Source organism: Gadus morhua, chromosome 16, assembly GCF_902167405.1.
Source record: "Gadus morhua chromosome 16, gadMor3.0, whole genome shotgun sequence".
NCBI lineage: Eukaryota > Metazoa > Chordata > Actinopteri > Gadiformes > Gadidae > Gadus > Gadus morhua.
Window position 1 is genome coordinate 28,905,729 of NC_044063.1, and position 25,804 is coordinate 28,931,532.

A 25,804-nucleotide genomic window follows, 5' to 3' on the forward strand; every position below is an offset into this window, starting at 1 on the left:
AGCCATTGAATTAGGGCTGCAACTAACGATTATTTGAATAATCGATTCATCTGTCGATTATTTTTTCGATTAATCGATGAATCGGATAAAAAAAACGGAACATTACTTCAAATTCACAGTGCAGACTGAAGTGTAAAAACACCAGGTTATTGCGCCAACGTCCCAAAACTATTAAAAGTAATATTAAATAATAAAACAATTAAAAAAACATAACACAAAAAAAACATACAATGTATGATATATGATATATTTATACAACGGGGGACCTAAATCCAGCGATCTGATTGGTTCCCAACTGTTGTATAATGACCGTATACATAACTGCTATGACGCCCGATCATTTTGTGAAAGTATCACTCTGCGCCTTGAAGTGGAAACCGTTACAACCGTTCTCTCGGAGGGACGCTAAAGTGTGTTGCATAGCGACCGTCGTGCATTTTGAAGGCAGCCAGGAGGGACTACTTTTTGGTAGTCTTTAATAAAACGGCTACTTTGACTTTCTTGGTTTCTTTTTAAATGTAGTGTGTCTATGACTTTCGTTTCACCATAACAGTAACCGTTGTATAAAAGCAATAGATCACTTCAGTCAGTGGCATGTGCTCATTATACCACTGTGAAGGGGGTCGCCGGCCCTCCGCTGCGCATCGGGGCCGGACAACGCCCCTTAACAGTGGTATAATGAGCACATACCACAGCCTGGCGTGATCTATTGCTTAAGTATATAAGGGATGTCCATGGTTAACCGGTCAAACCTATTGATACCATTTTCGAGACTCCTTAAAATAGAACTTGTAATATTGCTTTAATTGCTGATAAGATGATGATAGTTCAAGATAGGACATTAAACAGGTCATAATTCTATCTTTACTATCTATTTTATATTACTGTGAAAACAAGTTTTCACCAAAATCTCAATTATTATTTATTTTTTTCTGTTGCATTTGAACGCATCAATCATATTACTGAGCCGACCTGAACACATCACATTTGACACTTTTTTTAAGCTAACTAGCTCTATATCCTGCCGATTTTAACATGGATTTAAAAACTGCATTACTGTTTTTAACTGACGGGACTTTCTACACCGTCCGGTTGTGTGATTACTACCGCTGCTTTGAATGACTGTTGATGCACGCGTTGCCGACTCCGAGCCCGTCTGCACAACGTCTGCAGCAGCAGCAGCTGACAGTTTTCGGTTGGACTATACTGAGTTGAAGGAGTTTTTTTAACCCAAAGACAGTGAAGGTACAACACTTCTATGTAGGCCTACAGTCCAGTGTTAAGATACGACCAAAATACAAGCTGTGGTCGCTCACACTAAAGCTCGCTGTGGGCGTGCATGAACCATGAACCAACCTGTCGGCGGCTGGCTGTAAACAGTGCTGCGCCTACGAGTAACTTATTAATCGCGCGACACAACGAATCGACGACCAAATTTGTTGCCAACGCATTTAGTAATCGAATTTTATCGATTTTATCGATTCGTTGTTGCAGCCCTACATTGAATTCTGATCACTGAATATTTATACATTGAAATAACGTATCTGGATTTCCTGCCTCTAAATTTAACTCTTACAATTTTCGATAAATCATTTTGAGCAAAGTTAAAAAATTCAAAATCAAATATTCAACGTTAAAAAATACAACTTAAATATTTTCTACGTCCCCAAATTCAACATGCCAAAGTCGGCTGCAAAAATCAATGTATGAAATTTTGCGTTAACATCGGGGGACCCAAGGAAGAGCAATCGATCCTAAATGCTAGATCCCGGTCAAGCAAGGAGAGCGAGCGGGTGTTACACAGAATTCTGCGACCCACCGAAAAGTGTGACCCCAGGGGGCGCTGTTGCACATTTTCTGCAACATGCACGAGTTTGAAGCGTAGACGGGCATGAAGTCTTTGGCATGTAGAATTTTGAAAAATAAAGGTAAATGATTTGTTGAAAATTTGAAAGTTATTTTCAGAGGGAAAAAATCAAGATATGTTATTTCAATGCATAAATATTAAGTGCTTAGAATTCAATGGCTTTTTATTCTCAAAATCCGAAGGCACCGATTTACTTCCATAGTTCTGCCTCCATCTGTGGTCAAACCAAAAAAAACTAGAGTGACAGCAGCCACACTTATCTCTTGATGCGGAGGACATGTCTAAAAACGGATATGGTTGATCACGGTCAAAATAAGGTTCAGTACGACTCCTGGTGAATGCATTACGTCTTTGGCCAAACCTGAAAAGATTTTGGTAGTCCTGCAAAAATGTGGGAAATAACAAAAGAGTTGAAGCTTGATGAGACCAGAAGTGTTCTCGTTTTGATCATAATGTTTCAGGTTCTACAGTCTTTGGACGATATGACTTGAGGTTCAGTTCGCTTTGGGTCGATTAGAGGAGACTTTAACCAGTGCTTTGGTCAGAGCTTCTAATCATCACCACACAGACAACAGCAGTGAAAACAACAAGTAAAGCAGTCGCACCAGTGCCCCATTGAACACTAAAGCGAGAGAGAGAGATTTTTTTCCGCTGTTCAGAAGGAGTGGTGGGCAGTGTGTGTGAGAGAGCAGGGGCATGGGGAGAAGAGGAGGGAGGACCTGAATCAATGGAAGGTTGGATGGTCGAAAGTTCCCTCAAACAACTGTGTGGGCCCTTCACAACACAGTTCCGTCCATCTGAAATGCAGAAGTCATGTCTAAGATATCTTAAAAAGTGACCAGATGTTAATGTTGGACAACTCTGACGGAGGCAAGCACAGATGTTATCGAGGGCTGGTTTTGATAGCTTCAAAGTGGCACCACACCAGGGGATGCCAGTAGCTGTTCCAGTGAGGTCAACCTGTTACTTTATTCAACCAATCCGAAATGTCATGACTTGCATTTCTCCATCGCACGCACTCACTCACCCACTCGCTCAGTCACTCCTTCATGCTATAATTAATTGGTTGGCTTACCTGTGAACAAACAATGTAATGTCATATGGGAACCAATTCAGTATAATAATGTATGTTGTTCCAGCAGCAAATCAGTCTCTGAAACAAGAATAATTTGTGTTCGAAACTCCTATAGACTTAGACTTAACTTAGCTCACCTCAAGCTAATTAATAGCTCCTCTCTCTATTATGCCCCCAGAGGCCGGATCCTAATGTGCAGTCTGACATAACAACAACATGTGCACCTGCTTTACTGTGTGTGTGTGTGTGTGTGTGTGTGTGTGTGTGTGTGTGTGTGTGTGTGTGTGTGTGTGTGTGTGTGTGTGTGTGTGTGTGTGTGTGTGTGTGTGTTGGCTCATCCCAACTCTTCCTAGATGATCCATTTCTAGTTTTCTAGTTGGTGTCTTATACTACGAACGCTATAACAGTCTTATACTGTTTCTCCTCGTCTGCTCTTATCTGCTGCTTATTTCTGACATGGATTTGGGGAATCTGCGCAGTCTCATGAGTAAATCTCAGGATCTACTGGACAAACGCATTCACCAGCTCAAAGATGTAAGTCTCCCTTGCTGCTGTTGTAGTCTTTACTAACGTGTTGCACTGAATAGGGCTGTGAGGTATGGACTAGACTATAGATCTGGTGTGACAATACAAAGTGTATTTCTTAACAAGTATCCTGATGAATTTCACTATGTTGAGAGGGCTGGTGGGTCCTTTGCTTGCCACTGACCTTTCTGCTGATTGCTGTTTGGTTGAAGATATGTTTGGGCTTGCATTGAGAACAAAGTGAAAACCCCAACTGAAATGTATTGGATGTTTTCAAATGGCAAATAGCAAACTAATGCATCTTTTCTATTAAATATGGAGCTGTCCATATAAACCCGAATCTACCCGTAGACTTGCAGTGATGGCTCAGGCATTTTAGTTAAGAGCATTCTGTTTGAATGTTCGTGGACTAGCCTATGAGTCTCAAGGAGCTCAAACTTCATTCTATAACTCATGTGGGCAAAACATAATATTGCATACATTGTTTTATCAAATGATATCGCTTTAGGTTTGAAATGTGTCCTATTTTTGGTCTCTCTGTCTCTCTACTGTTTAGAGAGTAATTAAACACAATTGTGTCCTTGTGGTACTAAATGGTGAGTTTTAAAAGAAAATCACCTTCTGTGGTTGTCAATGATGCCTTTTTGCGGTAACATTTTCAGTATATGACATAGTGTGTGTGGTAGGGCTGTCAAAACGAACTTCGCTATTCGAATATAATTCGAATTTTTAAAAAAGGAGAACATTCGAGTGCGGCAACTAACGTTCAAACTTTTTTTTTGCAAATTTTATTGACAAGTCAAGAATTACATTTAACTTTTGCCTAGCAACGACGCAAATCAAAGTCAACGTCGTGCATCGTGACGTTCGGCATTGTATGCTTACAAGATGGCGGGGAGCAGCGCGCGAGCAGACAGAGAGCTGGAAAGCATAACTCCTAAAAACTTAAAAAGCACCGTGTGGAAACATTTTGGATTTCCATCGAGAAACGGGAAGACTACATCCAGAGCAACCGTCATTTGCAAATTATGCTGTAAGTCGTTAAGGTATAGTTACCACTCGACTACGAGCAACATGAGCGCACACCTCCATTCAGTGCATTACTCGGAGTACGCAGAACAGTTAGCGGCTGAGGAAGAGCCACGGTCAAAGAATTGTCTTTTTGAGACTTAAAATAGCAGTGTGTGTGTGTATTTGAATGATTGAACATCAGCTTCTTCATTAAACATCATTGCTTGAATATTTCTGGCGTTATATCTTACCTATTTATATAAGTTTTGTATTGATTTGGTAAAACTTGTTGCAAATGTTACATAACAGATTTGGTTGACGCGCCCTCTAGTGGACGCGGGACGTAGGCCTAATAATAAGATGGTATCGGTGTATATAATGATATAATTAAAAAAAAAAAAAAAACATTAAAATATTCATTAAATATAAACATTAAAATATTCGAATATTATTCGAATATTCAACATAAGAAGCATTAGAAATTCGAATATGATTTGAGGGGAGGATTGACAGCCCTGGGTGTCTACTTTGTACAACATTCTGGTTATAATATAATTTAGGAGAATAGATTGCTTTTGTTTTGGCCAATCAGATTTAAATCGTCACTGTAGAACTACACTCATTAATAACCCCTTCTGAAGCCAGGCCCAGTTTACAAGAGGAAGCTTGCGGGTAAAAACGAAAATATTTTATCGGAAGTGCCTTTCGTTTAGACTGTGACAGCGTTTTTGGGGCTTAAAAACGCAAAAATCTGAAACCAACCTCCAGAGTGGAAAAGTTAAATATGCTCCGCCGTAGCGTTTCCGTCTACACTGCCAAGGCGCGAAACTCTGCTCAGATCTATGCAGTGGCGTTTCTACATGTAAAAAACAGGTGGGGCTAGGCTCAGTGGTGACTGGTCATTAGGGGCAAGTGGGGCTCGGCCCCACCTACTCTCACAAGAAAAAAATAAAATAAATATATATATATATAATATATAATTATAATTACATAATAATAATAATTTTATATATATATATATATATATATATATATATATATATATATATATATATCTTTAAATAATCTCTCCAGAAAGGGGTAGCGGGTTGCCACAGTACAGATAGTATTACTGAACAGAGAAGGATCAGTAATTATGTTTTGGTTTTCGTGGCGCAGATAAGAGCAGGAAGATTCTACGCATGCGCTCAGACATGACGGTGTTGTGTGATAGTGTGTCACAGCACCACCTAGCCGCCTGACATGCATACCCAATCGAATTCCACACACTTTTGCTTCACCGTATGCACGCAGATTTTCTTCTGTTCAGATCGTCATCATATAAACGTATTCTCAGCCACCCAGCAAGTTAGTTTTCTTCCGTGCACTATCTCTAACAAAACCTTTAGGGTTTTCTATCTCCAGTCCAGGCTCTGTGCAGAAGTTCCGCTATAACATGCTAGGACTGTTGGATTCCAGATTAGGCCCAGGGTGTTTCATTATTTGATAAGCTTGGGAAGACGTTGGGCTGACATTGGGAGAGAATGTGGAGTGATGACACACACACGCACGCACACCTCTCCCAAGAAGTGTTTCCATAAAGTTTTCCAGTGATGGCTCACTCTATTCTGAACACCACCGCTCAGTTGGAACTTTCCCCCTGCTCCAAGTTCTGAACCTTGTTGGATTCTGAATCTGCACCAGACTACTGCTTTCTGTTTGTGAACCTTAGTGACATCATACGTCAGAGGAATAATTGACCCCACTCCAAAACTGTCAGAAACACTAGAGCACTGATTGAAGCTAGGAGCCGCGGCCACCAGACTACAGTAGACTCTTCACCGAGGCCCCAACACACGAGGATGATGTTTGTTTCTCCGTAGGCAACAGTGGAGTGGGTCATCCACGGGGTCTGCTTGTTAATAAAGTTGCACATTATTTCAATGTATGCTGTAGTTGAGGTGGTCCAAAGGCCTGGGACTGTCGTTTGTTGTTTTTTTCAAAATAATGTTATCTGATTAAACGTTTATTTTTTAATATATTTATTTAGTTATTGAAGAGATTTAATACAATTTGTACATAATATAGCTAGTGTTTTATTAAAACATGGTCTTCCTTTACTGCTTTGAGCAAAATAGAAATATGTAAAGGCTATACATATTAAACGTTCGTACACATTTTGGTAGATAATAACGTCCTATTTCTTTGCATCCTAAAATCTGCATCGATTCGGAGCCTGAAAGGTATATCAATCAGGCCCTACTTGTTAGTTCAGTCTCTTAGTTACTTTTCTCTTGTGTTGTTGGTTTATACTTCATGACATCTCCTTGTGTTGTTGGTTAATATTATATGACCTCTCCTTGTGTTTTTCAGGTAGTGCCAAACGACAGGGGGGGCATGATGGAGTCAGCCCTGACAGCTAGAGACCGAGTGGGGGTCCAGGACTTTGTCCTGCTGGAGAACTACACCAGCGAGGCGGCCTTCATAGAGAACCTGCGCAAACGCTTCAAGGAGAACCTCATATACGTGAGTCTTGTGGTCAGGGTGTGAATGGGTGTGGTTAGGGTGGGCGTGGTCGTGGTTAGGTTAGGAGTGAGCTTGGTTAGGGTAGGAGTGGGCGTGGTTATGCTGAGTGGATCTGGTCATGCATTTGGGCGTGGTCAGGGTATGAGTGGGCGTGGTTATGGTGTGTGGGCGTGGTCAGGGTATAAGAGGATCTGGTTATGGTGTGTGGGTGTAAGTTGGTGTGGTTATGGTGTGTGGGCGTGGTTTGGATGAAAATGGATGTGGCTAGGATGAAAGTGGGTGTGCTTCGGGTCTGAGTAGGAATAGTCTATAAAATCAGAATTTAGATTATTAATTAAAGACTGTGTTCTCTACTGACCCTGACCCTGAGGACAGTGGGGTACGGGGTACTGACCCTGCTCTCTTCCTCAGACCTACATCAGCTCTGTGTTGGTGTCGGTGAACCCCTACAAGGACCTGGAGATCTACACCAAGAACCACATGGAGCGGTACCGCGGGGTCAACTTCTATGAGGTCTCACCCCACATGTGAGTCTCAACCCCTCTCCCTTCCACCCGTCTACCCCTCCACCCATCTCCCCTCCACCCGTCTCCCCCTCCACCCGTCTCCCCCTCCACCCATCTCCCCTCCACCTGTCTCCCCCTCCACCCGTCTCCCCCTCCACCCATCTCCCCTCCACCCGTCTCCTCCTCTCCCTCTCCACCCATCTGCTCCACCTGTCTCCCCTCCACCCTTCTCCCCTCCAGCCGTCTCCCCATCCACCCCTCTCCCTGCTCCACCAGTCTCCCCTCCACCCGTGTCCCTCCAACCGTCTCCCTCTCCACCCATGTCCCCTACACCCGTCTTCCCTCCACCCGTCTCCCCCTCTCCCACTCCATCCGCCTGCTCCACCCGTCTCCCCTCCACCCTTTCCCTTCCACCCCTCTCCCCTCCAGCCGTCTCCCTCGCCACCCGTCTCCCCTCCACCCGTCTTCCTCTCGAACCTGTCTCCCCTCCACCCCTCTCACTGTTCACCCGTCTCTCCCTCCATCCCCCTCCCCCTCCACCCATCTCCACTCAACCCGTCTCCCTTCAACCCGTCTCCCCTCCACCCCTCACCCCTCCACCCGTCTCCTCCAGCCGTCTCTCCCTCCACCTGTCTCCTCCTCCACCCCTCTCCCCTCCATCCGTCTCCCCTCCAGCCGTGTCCCTCTCCACCCATCCCCTCTCCACCCCTCTTCCCCTCCACCCATCTCCCCTCCACCCGTCTGCTCCACTAGTCTCTCCCTCCATCTGTCTCCCCCTTCCCGTCTCCCCTCCACCTGTCTCCCCTCCACCCGTCTCCCGGCCACCCGTTTCTCCCTCCACCGTCCCTCCCTGCCACCCGGCTCTCCCTCCACCCATCTCCCCCGCCACCTGTCTTTGGACTAAGGATGAGGCATTTCCACCCTGATCTCACTCTCTGGTTTGGGGACACACAAGTGTGTGTGTGTGTTTGTGTGTGTGTGTGTATGTGAGTACTTTCCAATAAGACTCTTCCCACTATAGTCAACGAGTATTGAAATATTGTGTGTGTCTTTACAGGAGTTGTAAATGGCATCTGGCAACTAGCCTAATGTTTGGCTGTAAAACTGTTTGTGTGATTCACAACACGTATCTCTCTCTCTCTTCTCTTCTTCTCTCGCTCTCTCTCTCTCTATCTCTTTCTCTCTGTTTGTGTGTTGCCTGATGGTACACACTTGTACACAACACACAACACTTGTTCTCCCTTTACTATAAGAACGAGAGATAGGGGTATTCCTCTGACCTTGACGTGACCCTCACACACACAAGACACTCATTCCACGGCTGACCCTGGTGTCTTCAGCGCCGGTTGCTTCAAGTCAAAGCTGAAGTAACATGGAGCATTCTGCATTCTGTGATGTCTGGTCCTAAAGGGCTTTGTTTGTATTTCATACAAGTGTGGATTTCATCCACACGTGTATTTCATACACAAGTGGAATACCTTCCAAGAATGAGGGCTGTTATTTAGTTTGGTTTATTATTTGTTTTCTTAGATAAGGAGGTTAGCTTCAATGAATAATGTTGTGATGAACCCCCTGGAGGTTGAGATGTGGAGATCGGCTTCCTTTGCATGTTTCCATAAACCTCATTTTAACTGGACTAGAGTTTTCTCAACCTCTAGTTATAATTAACAGGGGTAATTGTTCAATGGAAAGTGTAGTATACTATACATGCAAATCAATTATTAAATAGCTTTTACTGTTATTCAGGGATGAAAAGTGCATTGACATTTTAAAATGCAAGGCAACTACTATTGGTTGGTTGAAAATAATAATCATCATTGAGATTAAACATCTCTTCCAGTTTCCTGGCCAAAACAGGCAGCAGTAGCTTACAGCCACACATAGCATACACACAAAACATAAGAAAACTAAAACAGTCTGCAGGGGGGAAGGGGGATATCAATATCGCAAGACATTTCGGGAGGCTCAAGGAGGGAAGTAATATTAAGTTTGAGCAACAAAGTGTAGGCTTGTGGTGGACTCTTTAGGCATAATTCATCATACTGTGTTATTGACATGTGTTTTCGTAGCGTTATAGGGACACTTACTCTTTAAGATCACATCACTTGTGTGTTGATATGCCAATCGGCGCAGTGTTTGAATTGAACGTTTTTTATGACAAAATGAACGACCTTGTTGAGGTGAGAAATTGTCTATTCCCTTCTTTTATCGTTTGGCAGTATGGTAAGAGTTCGTCCATCGGTTGTCTGACCAACCCGATGTGATCCTAGGGCGATGTCTTGGACGTAAGTCATACCGTCCAGTAGGGTCTAGGTCGCGTCAGACACCATCACAGTTGAGTGGTGTACAGAGTCACAGTCAAGGGGCAACGAGTCAGCAACACCAGGTGTGTCATAGCTCATGTCAGCAGCAGGGAGGTCATCCTGGGTGTCGTTGTATTCATTGTCTAAGACCTCAGGGTCGTTTTGCACTGCCGTCACCGGGTCGGTGTGCCTGCCAGTAGAAGGTGAGTCCCAAGTGTGGAAAGGTTGCATGTTCACAACATGAAAAACTCCAGCATCCACGCCCGTGTCCAGCCTACTCAGCCTGTAGTTGACGTCCCCCAGCTTTTTGACTCATTGACACATTGGGCCCTATCTTGCATCCGGCGCAAGTGACTTAGTCACTGGCGCATGTGTCGTTGCTAGTTTACAACTGGCGCAGAGCGTTCTTTTCCCACCACCGCCACTCGCCGGTAAATTAGGGATTGATCATGCGCCTCAAGGGGCGGTTCGGCGGAAGGAGGAGGCGTGTTCTGGCGCAAACGGTATTTTGCCGTTTCTGAATACCATTGCGCTACTGACCAGGAAATACCTGGTTTAAAGTCAGTGGCGCGTTGTTCAGATGCTATTTTAAGGGCGCATGCATACATGCGCATGCGATGCATACGGATTGCTTGTGCACCTCGCGCATACACTTTGCTTCTCCCATCTACCTAGCCGCACATTCTAGGTAAATTATTTGGGAAAGAACAGCTGATGCTGCGGTAATAAGTTGTACTTTTAAATCAATACATCTGCAAACACCGTACAGCAAACACATATTTTCTTGACAGATACATCGTGTAGGCCTACATGCCCATAACTTTTAGGATTGATGAGTATTTGATCGTGAAAAACATTGTTTTACCGCGAGTGAGTGTTAAAAATAATTAATGAATGCGGGCGCGCGTGTGTGCTCGGTTTAAACACACGCAAACTAAACACGTAACGCATAATACAATCAATGGCGATGTCTATTACCGCGGGGACACATGCATATTAGGATAGCATACAATACTGATAAGAAACAATGTTTATAATGTATTGCGTATATCATTAAATAGAACCACAGTTACCGCATATCATATGTTATATCATATACGTTTTCTTTGCCGAAATTTATTTGAGGACTCTGTATTTCTGAAGTTCTGGAAGAAAACCCCTTATTCCATGTGTGAATTAGGCCATATTATTTGGCAATAAACTGAGCCATTTGCAGTTTGAAATTCATGTGCATCTGTCTCATCGGAGACTGCAGACGCGCTGTCAAAATATCCACTCGTCCGATTCAAATGCGCTCATGGCTCTTAAAGGGGATGGGAGCTGGCACTCTCATTGGTTTGTTGGACGTTACGCCCAAACAACATCTACGGATAACTAGGCTGCTTCAGACCAACCCTTTTGACACTTGCGCCGCGACGCAAGTGTCATTTATCCGCCTGTAAAATAGCGATAGCGCCGTATAATCGCCCACAAAGCTACTTGCGCTTTGCGCTTCCCACTTGCGTTTCAGACCGTTAAAATAGGGCCCATAATGGGCCTGTGAACAGGGGTGCTAGTTTTGCTGTAAAGTTGGACTGCGCATCAGATCTAGGGTGTTTCTTTGATCTGACAAGGTCACCTACAGCAAAGGTAGCCGGACGGCGTCTCAAGTCATAGTAGTGTTTTTGTCTGTTGTGACTGTCGTCGAGTGCTGCTCTTGCATGGTTGTGAGCTTCCTGGAGGGAGGCTCTAAGAGTCTCTGGGTAAGGCACACTGGGTTCGTCCACGCCGTCACAGGAAGGTTGTGTAATGAGGTCAAGCGGGATATCCAGCTCCCGACCATACAGCATCATGGAGGGACTAAGTCCTGTGCTCTCATGGGGGGCTGTACGCAGTGCAAAGCAGATTTGGGACAGAAACTTATCCCACGACGTGTGCTTGTCCTCAACGAAGGCACGTATGGCAGTTTTGAGTGTTCTGTTCACCCGTTCTGTTGCGTTGGTTTGAGGGTGGTAAGCAGTGGTGAGCCTGTGCACCGAGGCAAGGGTCGAAGAGACATTTTCGAACAACTCACTCACAAAGGGCGAACCTCGGTCAGAGATAAGGTAGGTTGGGGCACCGTGTCTGGCAAACACTTCACTGACAAACTTCCCAGCCGCCACTTGAGCTGTCGCTTCTCTGACTGCACACACCTCAATCCACCTGGAGAAATAGTCAACAAAGACTAGTAGGTACGCTGATGGCGTGCGGGGCAGTGGACCCACATAATCCACTCCTGGGTACTCCCAGGGTCTCTGAGGCAAGATAGGGACCATGAGGCCAGCCGGTTTCCTCTGGCATGGCTGGCTGAGATGGTGAGTTGACAGATTGAGCACGAAGTAACATACCGCTTGACGTCTGCTGCCATTTTGGGCCAAAAAAACCTGAACCCTAGCCTAGTGTCCTTCCTGGTGAGAGCGTGGAAGGGCTCAGCATGACGTGCATAGTCCTCGACAAAACAACGATAATATCCAGTATGTCTTTCATTTTTCACAGAGGATGGGGTTTTGAACTCCACCACCGCTCTGATTTTGTCCATGTCTGGTTTAATGCCTGTGGCTGTGATCCGGTAGCCGAGGAAAGTGAACTCACTCAGGCAGAACTGACATTTCTTGAGCTTCAAAGACAGACCAGCAGTTCTCAGTCTGTTCAGTACTTCCTCTAGATCAGCTATATGCAACTCAAAGGTTGGGGAAGCAACAACAATGTCATCCAAATATACAGCACAATTTTTTTAGACAAGGCACATTGTGCATTAGCTTCTGAAATGTGGCAGGTGCGTTGCAGTCCAAAGGGGAGCACACGGAACTGGAAGAGACCACAGTGTGATATGAAGGCGGTTTTTGGTCGTGATTCTTCTGCAACTGCCACCTGCCAGTATCCACGAGCCAAGTCCAGTGTTGTGATGAACTTCCCTCTCGCCAGAAAGTCAAGCGACTCATCTATATGTGGAAGGGGATAAGAGTCCTTTTCTGTGACTTGGTTCAAGCCTCTAAAGTCCACACAGAACCTAGGGTCAGAACCGGGTCTGGTTACGATCACGACTGGGGCAGACCATGGGCTAGTAGAAGGCTCATTGATGCCGTCTTGCAGCATCCGTTGTACTTGCTCCTCGATGATTAGTTTTTTTTCTGGGGAGGTGCGATATGGAGGAAGGTTTAAAGGTTTTGCATCTCCTGTATCGATCGTGTGCTCAGTCAAGGAAGTGCGTCCGATATGACCATCACACATGTCGTAAAACTGTGTGAGGAGCCTGAAAATGTCCACTCCCTGCTCCTCCTCCAGGCTTGCCTCAGCAACTTTAGCCATGAGGGTGGACTGCAGGGTGTCTAGGGACATGACGGTTCCTCCTTCAATGGGTGTTTCGAGAGAACAGTCATCATCCACATCCGCCATAGGACAAGGGACGTCATCCATGAAAACAGATCTGGAGGGGATATGGACGGTTATTGAGGCTCTGATCATAAAATCCATTCCCAGTAGGGATGGGCAAAATTATTATTTTCCAGGATTCAGTTCTTTCAGTTCAGTTCACTTTAACGATTTGTTCGTTTGATTCGTTCGTTTTGATTCATTCGTTACGTCAGATTACGTCATTTGACAGGGAATCTCACAGGTGTCTGCCCCACCTCCCCCCCGCGTGAGACGGCCCTGAGCATAATTTAAACGACTTCTAAGCTCTACCCTCCGTGAAAATCCACAAGATATGGTATATTGTATAGCCAAACGTCCCACCAATGTTTATACCACCTGCTTACTCTCTATATGTCATTCATGGTTTTATATTTATAATTTTTTTTACTTTACATTTAATTCTTCATTATTCAGGCATTACAGAACCTTCATGGTCATAAATAAAAAATACGAACTGCAGTTACATTTCTTTGTTTGTTCTTGAATTGACGTAGAATGGAGCAAAGACTCCTGGGATCGGGAAATGCGTTTGTCCAATAAACAGATGGAGGGCAAGTCTATAGAGAAAGCGCGCAAATTCGACGGTACCACCTTGTTTACCCAGGTGCCATGGCAACACCATTGCTACCTCTCATTGGCTGAATCTTTGAGAACGTTGCAGACTCAATCAATATAAGATCGCGGGGAGACGAAGCTCTGTTGGTTTGTATATTTTATTTACGTGACCATATTTTTGTTTTATGTTAAAAAAAAAAGAATCAAAGAACCAGTTCTCTTGTATTTGGGGAACCAGTTCTTGTCGTTCACCTTCGGGATTCATTCGTTGTGAACGAATCGGTCGCGACCGACACATCCCTAATTCCCAGGATGAAAGGGGTTGTCAGGTTTTGGATTATTGCAAAACGCTGGTAAAAGCTCTTGTTCATGAAGCCAATAGATAGCCAAGTGACACCATCAGGGGTGCAGGGAGCTTTGTCCGCGAGGCTCACAGGTGGGCCCGTCCACTGATGCATTTTGTTGAGATAGGTGTTATGGCCTCGGACAAGGTCTGCTCTTACAGCTGAAAGCGAAGCACCTGTGTCCAAAGTGGCCTCCAATGACACAGAGAAAAATTGACTTTGGCCCTCAGCGGTGTGTTCCAGGGAGCCATAGACTCAATGTGGCCCAGAACACGTTCTTCTTGAAGGGGCGTTGTAGGTGGGTGAGGCTCACTTAGCGTCTGGAGGGAGGATTGCCTCGATGAAAAGTCCTCCCTCCCCTGAAGTTTCCCGACTGCCTGGGGGAAAATGGAGAGTCGGCTGACCTGCCATCCATTTCAGTCCTCGGATCACCATCGTTATGATCAGTCACCGGGGGGGAGGGGGCAGGCCTCACCTGAGATTGGGTGGAGGTGGATGACATGTGGGTCTCAGCGTTGCAGCTCGGGCAAGTGCATGATGTGAATCCGGGCCGAGAGCATCTAGAGCAGTAGGGCTCATTGTTTCGGTTCTCCCTGAAAGGTGTAGGAGGATTCTGCTGGCTCCTCGGCCCGAGGTCCATATGGAGCTTGTGAGCTCGCAGCAACAAGTGTGCCGTATAGGGATACCCTATATTTCTCTCTCTACCTGTTCCGGCTGCGCTGGTGGGGTCTTTAGTTTTTTTAATTCACTCAACATATGTGGGGAGGGGCTCATCCTGTGCCTGGAAGCGGTCTAGAATGCCCCTCAGGACACGTTCCTGATTGTCAGTTGGCAGAAAAACTGTTCTAAAGAGCTGGCTGAACTGTGACTAAGTGACGACATGTGAACTGAGAGCTTCAAACCATTTTTTGGGTTCTTTTCCGAGGAAGTAAGGCAGTTCATTCAGTATCTGAGCATCAGTCAGATTTAATGAGGTTCTGTACGTTTTCACTGCCCATTACCATTCCTCAGGGTTAACTTTAGCATCTCCAGTGAACACAGGGGGCTCCAGCTTAGCTTGATACAATGCAGAAGCAATCATCCTTGACGTGGTGCTGAGGTCAAGCGAACGTGGCTCTAAGAATGAGTGAGTGAGAATGAGTGTCTAGCCGGAGCTCCAGAGTGGAATAATGTATCCTGAGGTATGGGCTTCTCAATAGACGGGTAGGAGCGTGTGGCGTAGAGGTGGCCAGGGCAGTCGGTCTCACTACATAGGCTGCAGAAACACCATTGTCTTTTTTTCTGGTCGATCCCAGTGCGTCAGTATGCTGCGCTGCAGGCTCAGGGAGTCATTTAAACATTCCCGCAGTCTCTCAACTTCTGCCTCTAGGTCCTGGACCTTTCCTTCAAGGCCTTCAGTTGCATGAGTAGGAATAATATTATTTGTGAGAGATCGATGTCTATGTCAATGTCGGAGTCACACTCATCAAGCTGAATGTCTGGGTGGGAAGCCATCATGCTTCTACACTTTATATTGTACACCTTAAAGTTACTACAACAGTGTTGTTTAAGAGCAGAAGAAAATTAACTGTCCACAGAGTGCAGTTGAATAATAATCAACCCTTAAAGCTTCACCTAGCACTGTGTGTACATGATTTTCATTAGCAGTATACAGAGAAAAATACCACAGAGAAATGCATTGCAATGCAATGCAATGTGCGAAAAATAAAAAATAAAATTGACTCAAATGACAGATAGAAAGACACAATAATCAATACCATGAATCAACGCAAAATAACTGTATACTCAGGCATGCAAACTAGTCACCTTTCGGCGAAATTCGCCGTTTTGAAGACAAAATTGACCACTTGTGTGATTCGTGGAGATCCGTTGAGAAAACATTTTGGGGGGGGGGGGGGGGGGTCCTTGTAGCGCCTGCTAATACATTCTCAATGGAGAGGCGAGCGGACAGAGAGGAGGCGCAGCATTCTGTCAGGCGGCACGACAAGTGGGCGCACTCCCGTGGAACTGTCGCTTCCGTGCTCGTCGAACGCATGTGCGCGCTCGTGAAGCCGCGTGGCCAACCGACAGCGCGAGCGGAAAGTCGCCTACCATCTGAAACGGCCAAGCGTGAGCCCAGCGGAGCCTTTAAATGCCTCGTTTCCACCGAGCGTTTCCACCGCCGACAGTACCCTCATGGTAGGCCGGATGTCGATCGCCGCGGCAGCTACGTAAACATCCCGAAGGTGAACGACGAGAACTGATTCCCAAAACAAACATAACAAAAATATGGTCACGTAAATAAAATATACAAACGAACAGAGCTTCGTCTCCCCGCGACCTTATATTATCTAAAACGTTCTCATCGATTCAGCCAATGGGAGTGAAGGGTAAACAAATGATAAGACAGCACCACTGTAGGCTTCAATATCATGCAAGCACTTTGTTTTCTTTTTATTTTGTTCTACATCACAATTGCATGCTTTAATAAAGTATTGTCTTCTTTAATAGGTCCATGCTCCACCTCCTTGTTCGCCCAAGATAACGTTTTACGCGACACGTCCATTGTCCAGAATAATACCTCGCGGTTTGTTTTTATTCCCATGTCACGCCCACTTTTGGCAGTGGAAACGCGAACCGTGCCGCAACTTTGCGAACCGAACCGAACGCACCCTCAGGTGGAAACGCGCCGAAAGAGAATTTTTCAGCGGGGTCACCAGTTGTGTTGATACATACTAGTCAATATAGGTGAGAGAAGTCGCTGTATTGCAGCATGCAAAACAGCGAAAGCGGGCCCTTGAGACACTGGTCCAGGCCAAGAAGAAAAATAAATAATGGCATACTCCTATTGCCCTGTCCTCCCACCTCTTTTTATTCTTCTCAATATTCTTTCTTAATTTTGTAATAAATTATGTACCTATTGGGGCTGCCCTTGCACATTATAAATTAATGCTTTGTTCGTAATTGTGCGCAGTCCTGTAATTTTTTTTTAGCTTGTGACTAACCCTAATACATTAAAAAATGTAAAAGAAAACTCCCCGGAGTATAAACCTGGAACCCTATAGTGGGTCTGTGTTTTTCTCAGCTCACGCATCATTCTCACCTTTTTCACCCCGAGCCAGTTTGCATGCCTGTATACTACTATCATTGGGTGAAAATAACCGTCTCTAACATGCAAGGAGATACTTTTTTTTTTTTTCAGTCCAGTCCATCTGCGAAAAAGAAAAATAATCCTCAATCCGTGGAAAAATAAACTTGGTGTCCCTTAATCCACAGCGAAAGGTGTTTGAAAAGTACTCTTCTCTAGACTGAACATGAAGTTTTTCTTGACGATCTTAGCGTTCCGCTAATTCCCGAGGAAAGCGAAAGAGAATGCACAAATCCAAGGCTGTAAACGCACGGTGCTCACGCGACTCCAACGTTAACCACACAGCAGCAGTTAGCTTCGGGAGGTTAGCCTTCGTAACAGCACGGCCACATCCGGGGAAACTGCAGTAAATCCACTCACACAGCTCCCAAGGTGGAGAAAGCAGTCCGGTCCGAGCTTGTGAAGAGAGGTCCAGAGTTTATTCGTTCGGGCGCCAGTGCGATGGTGTAGGTCAGGGTTAGCATGAAGGAGGCAACATGTGAGATTCTCCTCACGGTACTTTTATTATGCTATAAGCTTCTGACCATACCACGCCAGGTCTCCACGGCACTATATATATTTACCATACGTTTGGAAAGTCTGGGATTCCTGCCTACAACAAATCAGTTACTAAATGACATATAATAAAAAGGGAGACTTTGTTCGTATACTGCTGTTTATTCTAGCCGAGCGGAAGAAGCCACACTTCTTCACTCATCGTTATCTCATATAACCCAACAAAAGAAGGAGGCGCAACCTAGTGGTGCTACATATTATAAACCTGACTGTTACAGTGTGTGTGTGTGCGTGCGTGCGTGCATGCAGTCAGTCAGCACCCGCCGTGGTGTGTGTGTTGTGTCAAGTGTTGGTTGGCTGCTTTTTTAGGTGCGCACTACTGACCTCTCTCCAGCATAAGGCCTTTCTACACTGCCAAGCCGGTTCGGTCGAAGCTTGGCATGCCCGGCGATTTCACTATCTTATCGCAAGTTTCCTGTGTAAAACCGAGGGGTGAAATCCCCCGTTCGTCACGGCGCGGGCTTTCTTGGTTCACTGGAGAAGGCGGGGCTGCGCACAGAGTCTAGACCTCTTTAGAATAATTTGCATATTCCCGAATGTCTTTATTTTTTTATGAATGATGACACCTGCATGCAAGAATGAGTTCTGAGTGTAGCCTATAAACGCGATTATTTACAAGTGCAAAAACGCCAACATATTCTTTATTTTGCTTACCACTTGTTTTTTATCCTGACAAAAGCCTCGTAAGGACAGTTCCTCTGCGTCTCTCTCGTAGATCTTTCAACGTCTTTGTTTAATACGACTGCATCACCTTCTCTCACATGATCAGCAGCTCGCGGATTTCACTTTCTCTCCAGTTGGAACTGCTCATGATAGTATCGCTGCGTTGTCTCGGTGGAAACAGTGCAGCAATACTGTTTCTTTACTCCCCCCCCCCCCCCCCCCCCCCCCCCCCGTGCAGAGAAAAAGGTGTGCCTAAGACGGCATATACGCTGCCAAATATGCAGACAGTAAAGGAGGAGCGGCTTTACGTGTGGCCTTTGCCTTATGAGACCCTTTATACACACTTTTAGCTGGCAGACTCTGCTGGAGAACCAGGCTGACAACTACACAACTTTTTCACTTTATCTTCATATTTAGGGTTAAGACTAAGAGTTATTGGGGGACAAGATCAGCAAATAAAGTCATTCAAATACCAACGGGATGTCCCCCACTGAGGAATAAGGTGGATAGACAGAACGTCTTACCTGAGAGAGTTTGTCGCTGCCGTTGTCTTGACGTGCGGTGTGTGCGCGTGTGTATGTGTCGCTGCCTTTGTCTTGATGTACGGTGTGGCGCGTGTGTGTGTGTGTGTGTGTGTGTGCGTTTCCGTGTATGTTTGTGCGTGTGTGCGTTGTGTGTATGCGGTGTGTAGGTGCGTTTGTCGATGGCGGAGCCGTTATGTTTAAGGGCAAGTGTCGCTGCGGTATGTCCGCGACGCGTGCGTGTGTGTTCTAACATGCGCGCGTGTCAATGGCGGAGCCTTTATGTTTAAAACATAATTGGCCCTATTTTAACGGTCTGAAACGCAAGTGGGAAGCGCAAAGCGCAAGTAGCTTTGTGGGCGGTTCTACGGCGCTATCGCTATTTTACAGGCGGATAAATGACAGTTGCGCCGCGGCGCAAGTGTCAAAAGGGTTGGTCTGAAGCAGCCTAATTACCCGTAGGTGTGGTTTGGGCGTAACGTGCAATGAACCAATCAGAGCGTTTTCTCGCATCCCCTTTAAGAGCGATCGCCGCTTGTTCCATGGCGGATTGCTATTATGATGGCGGATTTACCAGGCGCACGCCAAGAAAGGTTCATAACAGATGATGTCCAAAGGAGGGAGAAAATAATTTATTTTTCGGCTAAATCTCCTTCAAATCTTTGCAACTTTTCATTTTTCGTTTTGTATTATTTTTTTCCTTTACGCCTACGAACATTTGGACAAGTCGAATAAAAAATGTCTCAAGGACATACTATACTTTCCGATGTTTTGGGCTCACTTTCTCTGAATCACAAGGTTATGAATGCATTAGGGATGGGCAAAATGATTCTTTTCCGGGAACTAGTTCTTTCAGTTCAGTTCACTATAATGATTCGTTTATTTGATTCGGTCGTTTTGATTCGTTCGTTACGTCAGATTACATCTTAAAAAAGAAAAAAAAAAAAAAAAAACTTTTTAATTGGTCATGGGTCCGGATAGGATCGTCAAGACCGCAGTCCGCCGTTTGGAGATGCCTGCTATTTAGTATATCAAACGTCCCACCAATAATTATACCACTTGCTTACTCTCTATATTTCATTCATGGTTTTACATTTATAATTTTATTTTACTTTACATTTGATTATTCATTGTTCAGGCATTACAGAACTTGCATGGTCATAAATAAAAAATACGAACTGCAGTTTAATTTCTTTGTTTGTTCTTAAATTGACGTAGAATGGAGCAAAGACTCCTGGGATTGGGAAATGCGTTTATCCAATAAACAGATGGAGGTCAAGTCTATTTTCAAAAAAATGTAGGGGGATATATGAGTGGCCCCACGTCGAATGGTATGACCCAAGATACGTCAGACAGAGAAAGCGCGCATATTTGACGGTACCGCCTTGTCATTGGTTTACCCAGGTGCCATTCCAACACCATTGCTACCTCTCATTGGCTGAATCTTTGAGAACGTTGTAGACTCAATCAATATAAGTCGCGGGGAGACGGAGCTCTATTCGTTCGTATATTTTATTTACGTGACCATATGTTTGGTTTATGTTAAAAAAAAAGAATCAAAGAACCAGTTCTTCTTGTTTTGGGGAACCAGTTCTTGTCATTCACGTTCGGGATTCGTTCGTTGTAACGAATCAGTCGCGACCGACGCATCCCTAGAATGCATGGTAATAATTGTACAATGTAGCTAAACAATAGAGCGGAGATGTCATTAGTTTGCTTACCTCACTATACACGATGCAGCTCCTCTGACAGATGAGCTCTCCTCTCCCGTGCTGCTGCTGGGCATTTGGACGTAATGGCATCGGCACATGCAGTTCAGCATCACGTCTCCTTAAGTCCTCTAATCTATCCTCATTAATGTCATCGACACATCCATGATTCATGGCAATGTTGTGTAAAACACAACATGCCACAAAGAATGCTGCGACTTTTTGAGGACCATACTGTAAAGTACCACCTGACCTATCCAAACACCTGAAGCGCATTTTCAGTATTCCGAATGTACGTTCAATTACATTGCGTGTTTGTGTGTGTTTCCTGTTGAATACAATTTTGCGCACTGTTGCTGGCATAAGAAATGGGGTCATGAGCCATGTCTTCAACGGATAGTCGTTGTCCCCTAACAGCCACCCATCCAAGGGAGGATTCCCCTCAAATATGGCAGGAATGGTCGAGTTTGCCAATATGAAAGAGTCATGGCTTGAGCCAGGGCAATTAGCAAAGACATGATTTATTCTACAATTAGCATCAGAAATGACATGGATATTAATCGAATGAGTTCCGTTCCGGTTTATGTATATGAGTGCGTTTACTGATGGGGCACGTAGTTGCACATGGGTGCAGTCTATAGCACCAAGGACGCCAGGGAACCCATACTTGGTCCAAAACTCCTGCTTTGTTCTTTCCTGGCTGTCAGGTGTAACGGGGAATTTGATGTATTCCCCAGCATGTCGGACTAGACCTGACGTAACTCAGTGGAGGCTTCTCCATTGAGGAGAGGGAGGAAGATCCTCTTTAACATTGTTGAGAATAAAAAATGTAGATTGCCCAGACTACTGTAATGAATTAATGCCCTTAAATATGACTACTTTAATGCCTTTGAATATATAATGTTCGTTTCCCTGGGTAAAGGGACATTAGCACCCCCTATCGACTTTTGACAATTTCTTCAGGGAGGAAAGTCCTCCCTCAGCAGCTTCCGTTGACTCCCATTCATTTCCCAGAAAGTACTGGCGGCCGGTGAATAACATGAGTTTCAATGGGAGAAAGGAGGAAAGTCCTCCTCTGAGTGGGTGTGACCTTACAGGCGTCTGATTCGCGCAAAAATCTAGTCGCGCTGCGCTATGAACCACTTCCGATAACATATTTTGTCGTTTTCACCCGCAAGCGTCCTCGTGTAAACAGGGCCTAAGAGACGCAAAGCAGGTGAAATCATCTGAAGGATAACGAGATTCTAAAATTTGCGAATAAAGTGTACAATGGAAACATTGGAAACAGAGGACATTGTTCATGTTTAATTACACAAAGCATTCCATTCATTGAGTTACAGTGCTAAGTTAGCGACCAAAGAAAAAGGTAGACCACTTCGCAAAATCGAGATCACCAAAAGTAATGGCAACGTCAGTGTTGTGGGTGCTACATGGTTTGCTAGGTACTCATGGCTTACTGGTAGCATTACTAGCAATCGACTGTATTGCTGGCCCTGCTTGCTAATGAATAATGGCAAATCTCAGCCTCCGTTGACTCCCATTCATTTCCCAGAAAGTACTGGCGGCCGGTGAATAACATGGGTTTCAATGGGAGAGAGGAGGAAAGTCCTCCTCTGAGTGGGTGTGACCTTACAGGCGTCTGATTCGCGCAAAAATCTAGTCGCGCTGCGCTATGAACCAATCAGCAGGATCCCTGGCTGGTGAGCAGTGTTGCCAGATTGGGCAGATTTCCCACCCAATTGGGCTACTTTTAACCACTTTAGGCCGGGAAAATTATCATTGGGCGGGAAATTGACCCAATCTGGCAACGCTGTCGATAACAAACAAACCCGCTCTGCCTGCATTTGCCGCTCAGTCTAAGGCTACGTTTACACGATGACGATCTGAACAGAAGACGCAAAAGCGGCGTTGCGTCTTCACTTTTTATTCCGCGTTTAGACAAGCGTTTTCGGGAGGAAATCTGCGTGCATACGGTGACGCAAAAGTGTGTGGAATTCGATTGGGTATGCATGCCAGGCTGCTAGGTGGTGCTGTGATAGACTATCACACAACACCGCCATGTCTGAGCGCATGCGTAGAATCTTCCTTCTCTTATCCGTGCCGCAAAAACCAAAAAGATCCTTCTCTGTTCAGTAATACTATCTGTAAATATCCTGTACATTTCGTAGTAATACTCCTGTATGCTTGTTAGAGCTGCCAGAGCAGCTTGAAGGTCCGACGCATGGAAATAATCTGACATGTTTTTTTATTTCCTTGTACTGGCACATGTATGTGACGTAAACGCGTACGCGACGTGAGCAGATCTGAGCAGTGTTTTGCGTCTTGGCAGTTTAGACGGAAACGCTACGGCGGAGCGTTTTCAACTTTTCCACTCTGGAGGGTGGTTTCAGATTTAGGGCCCTTACATAGTCGACGCGAGCGACGCGCGTAAACGACGTGAGTGACGCGAGCGTCGCGCTTCCTTTCATAGTCTACACAGCATACGCGAACGTCGCGGGCAATGCATGACATGCAATACACCACTCACGCCATGGGTGGCAGCAGAGTCACCGGTGTTTTCGCGGGGGGACGTTCCAGGTGACGGTCCGATCAAAGTGGATACGGAAGAAGAGTGATGAAGCGCAGAGATAGGCGGTGGTATGTGCGCCCTTTAAATACCACACGAGATCAGGATGGGGAATTTGTTTCTCTGGTGCTTCCAATGCGAAGTATGGACGAGGAGAGGCATTTCCAGTATTTTCGGATGTCGGCGCCAAAGTTTGATGATCTCCTTTCGCGAGTCATCCGATATCTTCCCGACTCACCAAAACCGGCCCTTGTCAGGGAGCAGCTGGCAGATTATTTTTTGTCAGATGCTGGCGTGTTTCCCCACCAGTAGGCTACAATGTGCTACGATTGGGTATGCGCAGCGACCAATAAATGTATATACATTGGTCACTTGGAAGCATGACTTTTGATTCATTAGTTATCATGTTACACAAGTTACCTCATTTGGTTTACGTCAAACTCATTAATTCATATCCATATAAAATGTTTGTACAACGAGCTATTGCCTTGACAGATGAATGAATTATATAAGTGTAGGCCTATAGCCAAAGGCTTTAAGCTATAGCGCATAATGTCCACAGAAATTATATGGTAGGCAACATTATTAGAGAAAAGGGGTTTATTTATCAAATACAGAAAATAGTCCCACCATACACGCACACATTTTTAATTCACTACACACTCACGCTTTCAAATTTCATTCACTCAAAGAGGCTACTGAACTTATGTTTCACACAGAACATGAACATTTATGTTTCACAGAACGTGAACACAAAACATTACGTAATTAATTCAAATAGGCTAATTCAAAACAAATAAGGCCAGCAATAGAACGAATATCGGGTGACAAGAATATCATTAAAATGGCTCACAATCCCGCATCAGCTGTCTGATGTCGCGCATCAAAATAGCACTTTGACCCTGTGGAACGGTTCGCATAAATTGGCACAGATAATTTGTAAAAGAGACGTCAAGTTATTCTTATCACGTTCCCGCATCCTCTCATATGTTCTTCTGTAAATATAACCTATAGTAGTAATAATGTACAATATTTGCAGTATCGCCCCCACCGACAACGCTTGGTATTGCAGGAATCGGCGCGTCGCGTATCAAAAATTTGGAGGACGCGTTTTGCTACGCTTCGACGCTTAATGGCGGCCGAAGCGTCGCGTCGCGTAGCCTTTTGGACGCGTAAGCGTAGCGTTGCGTCGACTATGTAAGGGCCCTTATGCGTTTTCATGCCCCAAAAACGCTGTCACTGTCTAAACGAAAGGCACTTCCGATAACATATTTTGTCGTTTTCACCCGCAAGCGTCCTCGTGTAAACAGGGCCTAAGAGACGCAAAGCAGGTGAAATCATCTGAAGGATAACGAGATTCTAAAATTTGCGAATAAAGTGTACAATGGAAACATTGGAAACAGAGGACATTGTTCATGTTTAATTACACAAAGCATTCCATTCATTGAGTTACAGTGCTAAGTTAGCGACCAAAGAAAAAGGTAGACCACTTCGCAAAATCGAGATCACCAAAAGTAATGGCAACGTCAGTGTTGTGGGTGCTACATGGTTTGCTAGGTACTCATGGCTTACTGGTAGCATTACTAGCAATCGACTGTATTGCTGGCCCTGCTTGCTAATGAATAATGGCAAATCTCCAACGTGGGCTGTTTATGGTTTCCCTGATGTGAAAAATCTTGATGGAGCAACCAAACGCCACGACTAGTGAAGTTCACGTTGGTGCTGCTATGCGACTTTCCTTGCTAGGCACCATGCCTATAGATCAGGTTGAATCTAGATACTCTGACCGTTCTGTTTGATATTGTGGAAAGGGTGAACAATTCAGAGCATGATGCATTTTAAATGGCATCACTTTTGGTCAGTCTTTTCTTAAAACAATTGTACCTGAAAATAAACATAGCTAAATTACAACCAATAACTTCAGTCATTGAGGGCAAAAATAGGCCCAGATTTTTTTATTTAATTTTACAAATCAAGAGTAGGCCTGATTTGACTAATGGGCTTTGCATCCTTTCCTTCTGCCCTTGTAGTCCAAATACATGCTGCCCACCAGCTTTCAAATTACAGTGATGCCACTGGTGGCTTTGTATACAATTTATTCACATAACTATCCCTCCCTACTATTTTGTAGTTCACCAAAACACCCTGAAACAACTTGAGTCTCACATTCTTATGCCACCATACACCAACATTGCAAGCAGGCCAATACAACCAAGCGCGCGGTCCTTCCTCCCTCACTTTAAAAACTACCAGCCGCCACTGACATAACTGCATGTATAGCCGAACTTATTGGCGATTGTGAAATGCGTCCAATAGAACTAAGGGGATGCTGGAACGACCCAGATGCATAGAAATGCAGTGCCGCTGTAACTTTCATTGCAACGGGGAGGGCATAGGGACAGCGTGCATCAGTCCCCAGCTCAACTGCCAGGAGATGGCAGATATCTGTGACAGCCTGACGGGTCAGGCGTAGCTTACGCCTGCATTCCTCCACACTCAGGGAGAGATAGGTGTGTCTGGGCCGGTAGACCCTCTCCCCC

The 25,804-nt window shown here is 45.0% G+C and overlaps 1 protein-coding gene across 3 annotated transcripts in view; it reads left to right on the forward strand.

Moving 5' to 3' along the window:
* The window catches only part of LOC115561789 (unconventional myosin-Ic), a 79,649-nt gene that overhangs the window by 20,451 nt on the left and 33,394 nt on the right, over nt 1-25,804 (forward strand). For all 3 annotated transcript variants that reach the window (XM_030382022.1, XM_030382023.1, XM_030382024.1), the window contains 2 exons: nt 6,831-6,983; nt 7,395-7,510. In XM_030382022.1, the coding sequence (XP_030237882.1) occupies nt 6,831-6,983; nt 7,395-7,510 (269 nt within the window). The remainder of the gene's footprint in view (nt 1-6,830; nt 6,984-7,394; nt 7,511-25,804) is intronic.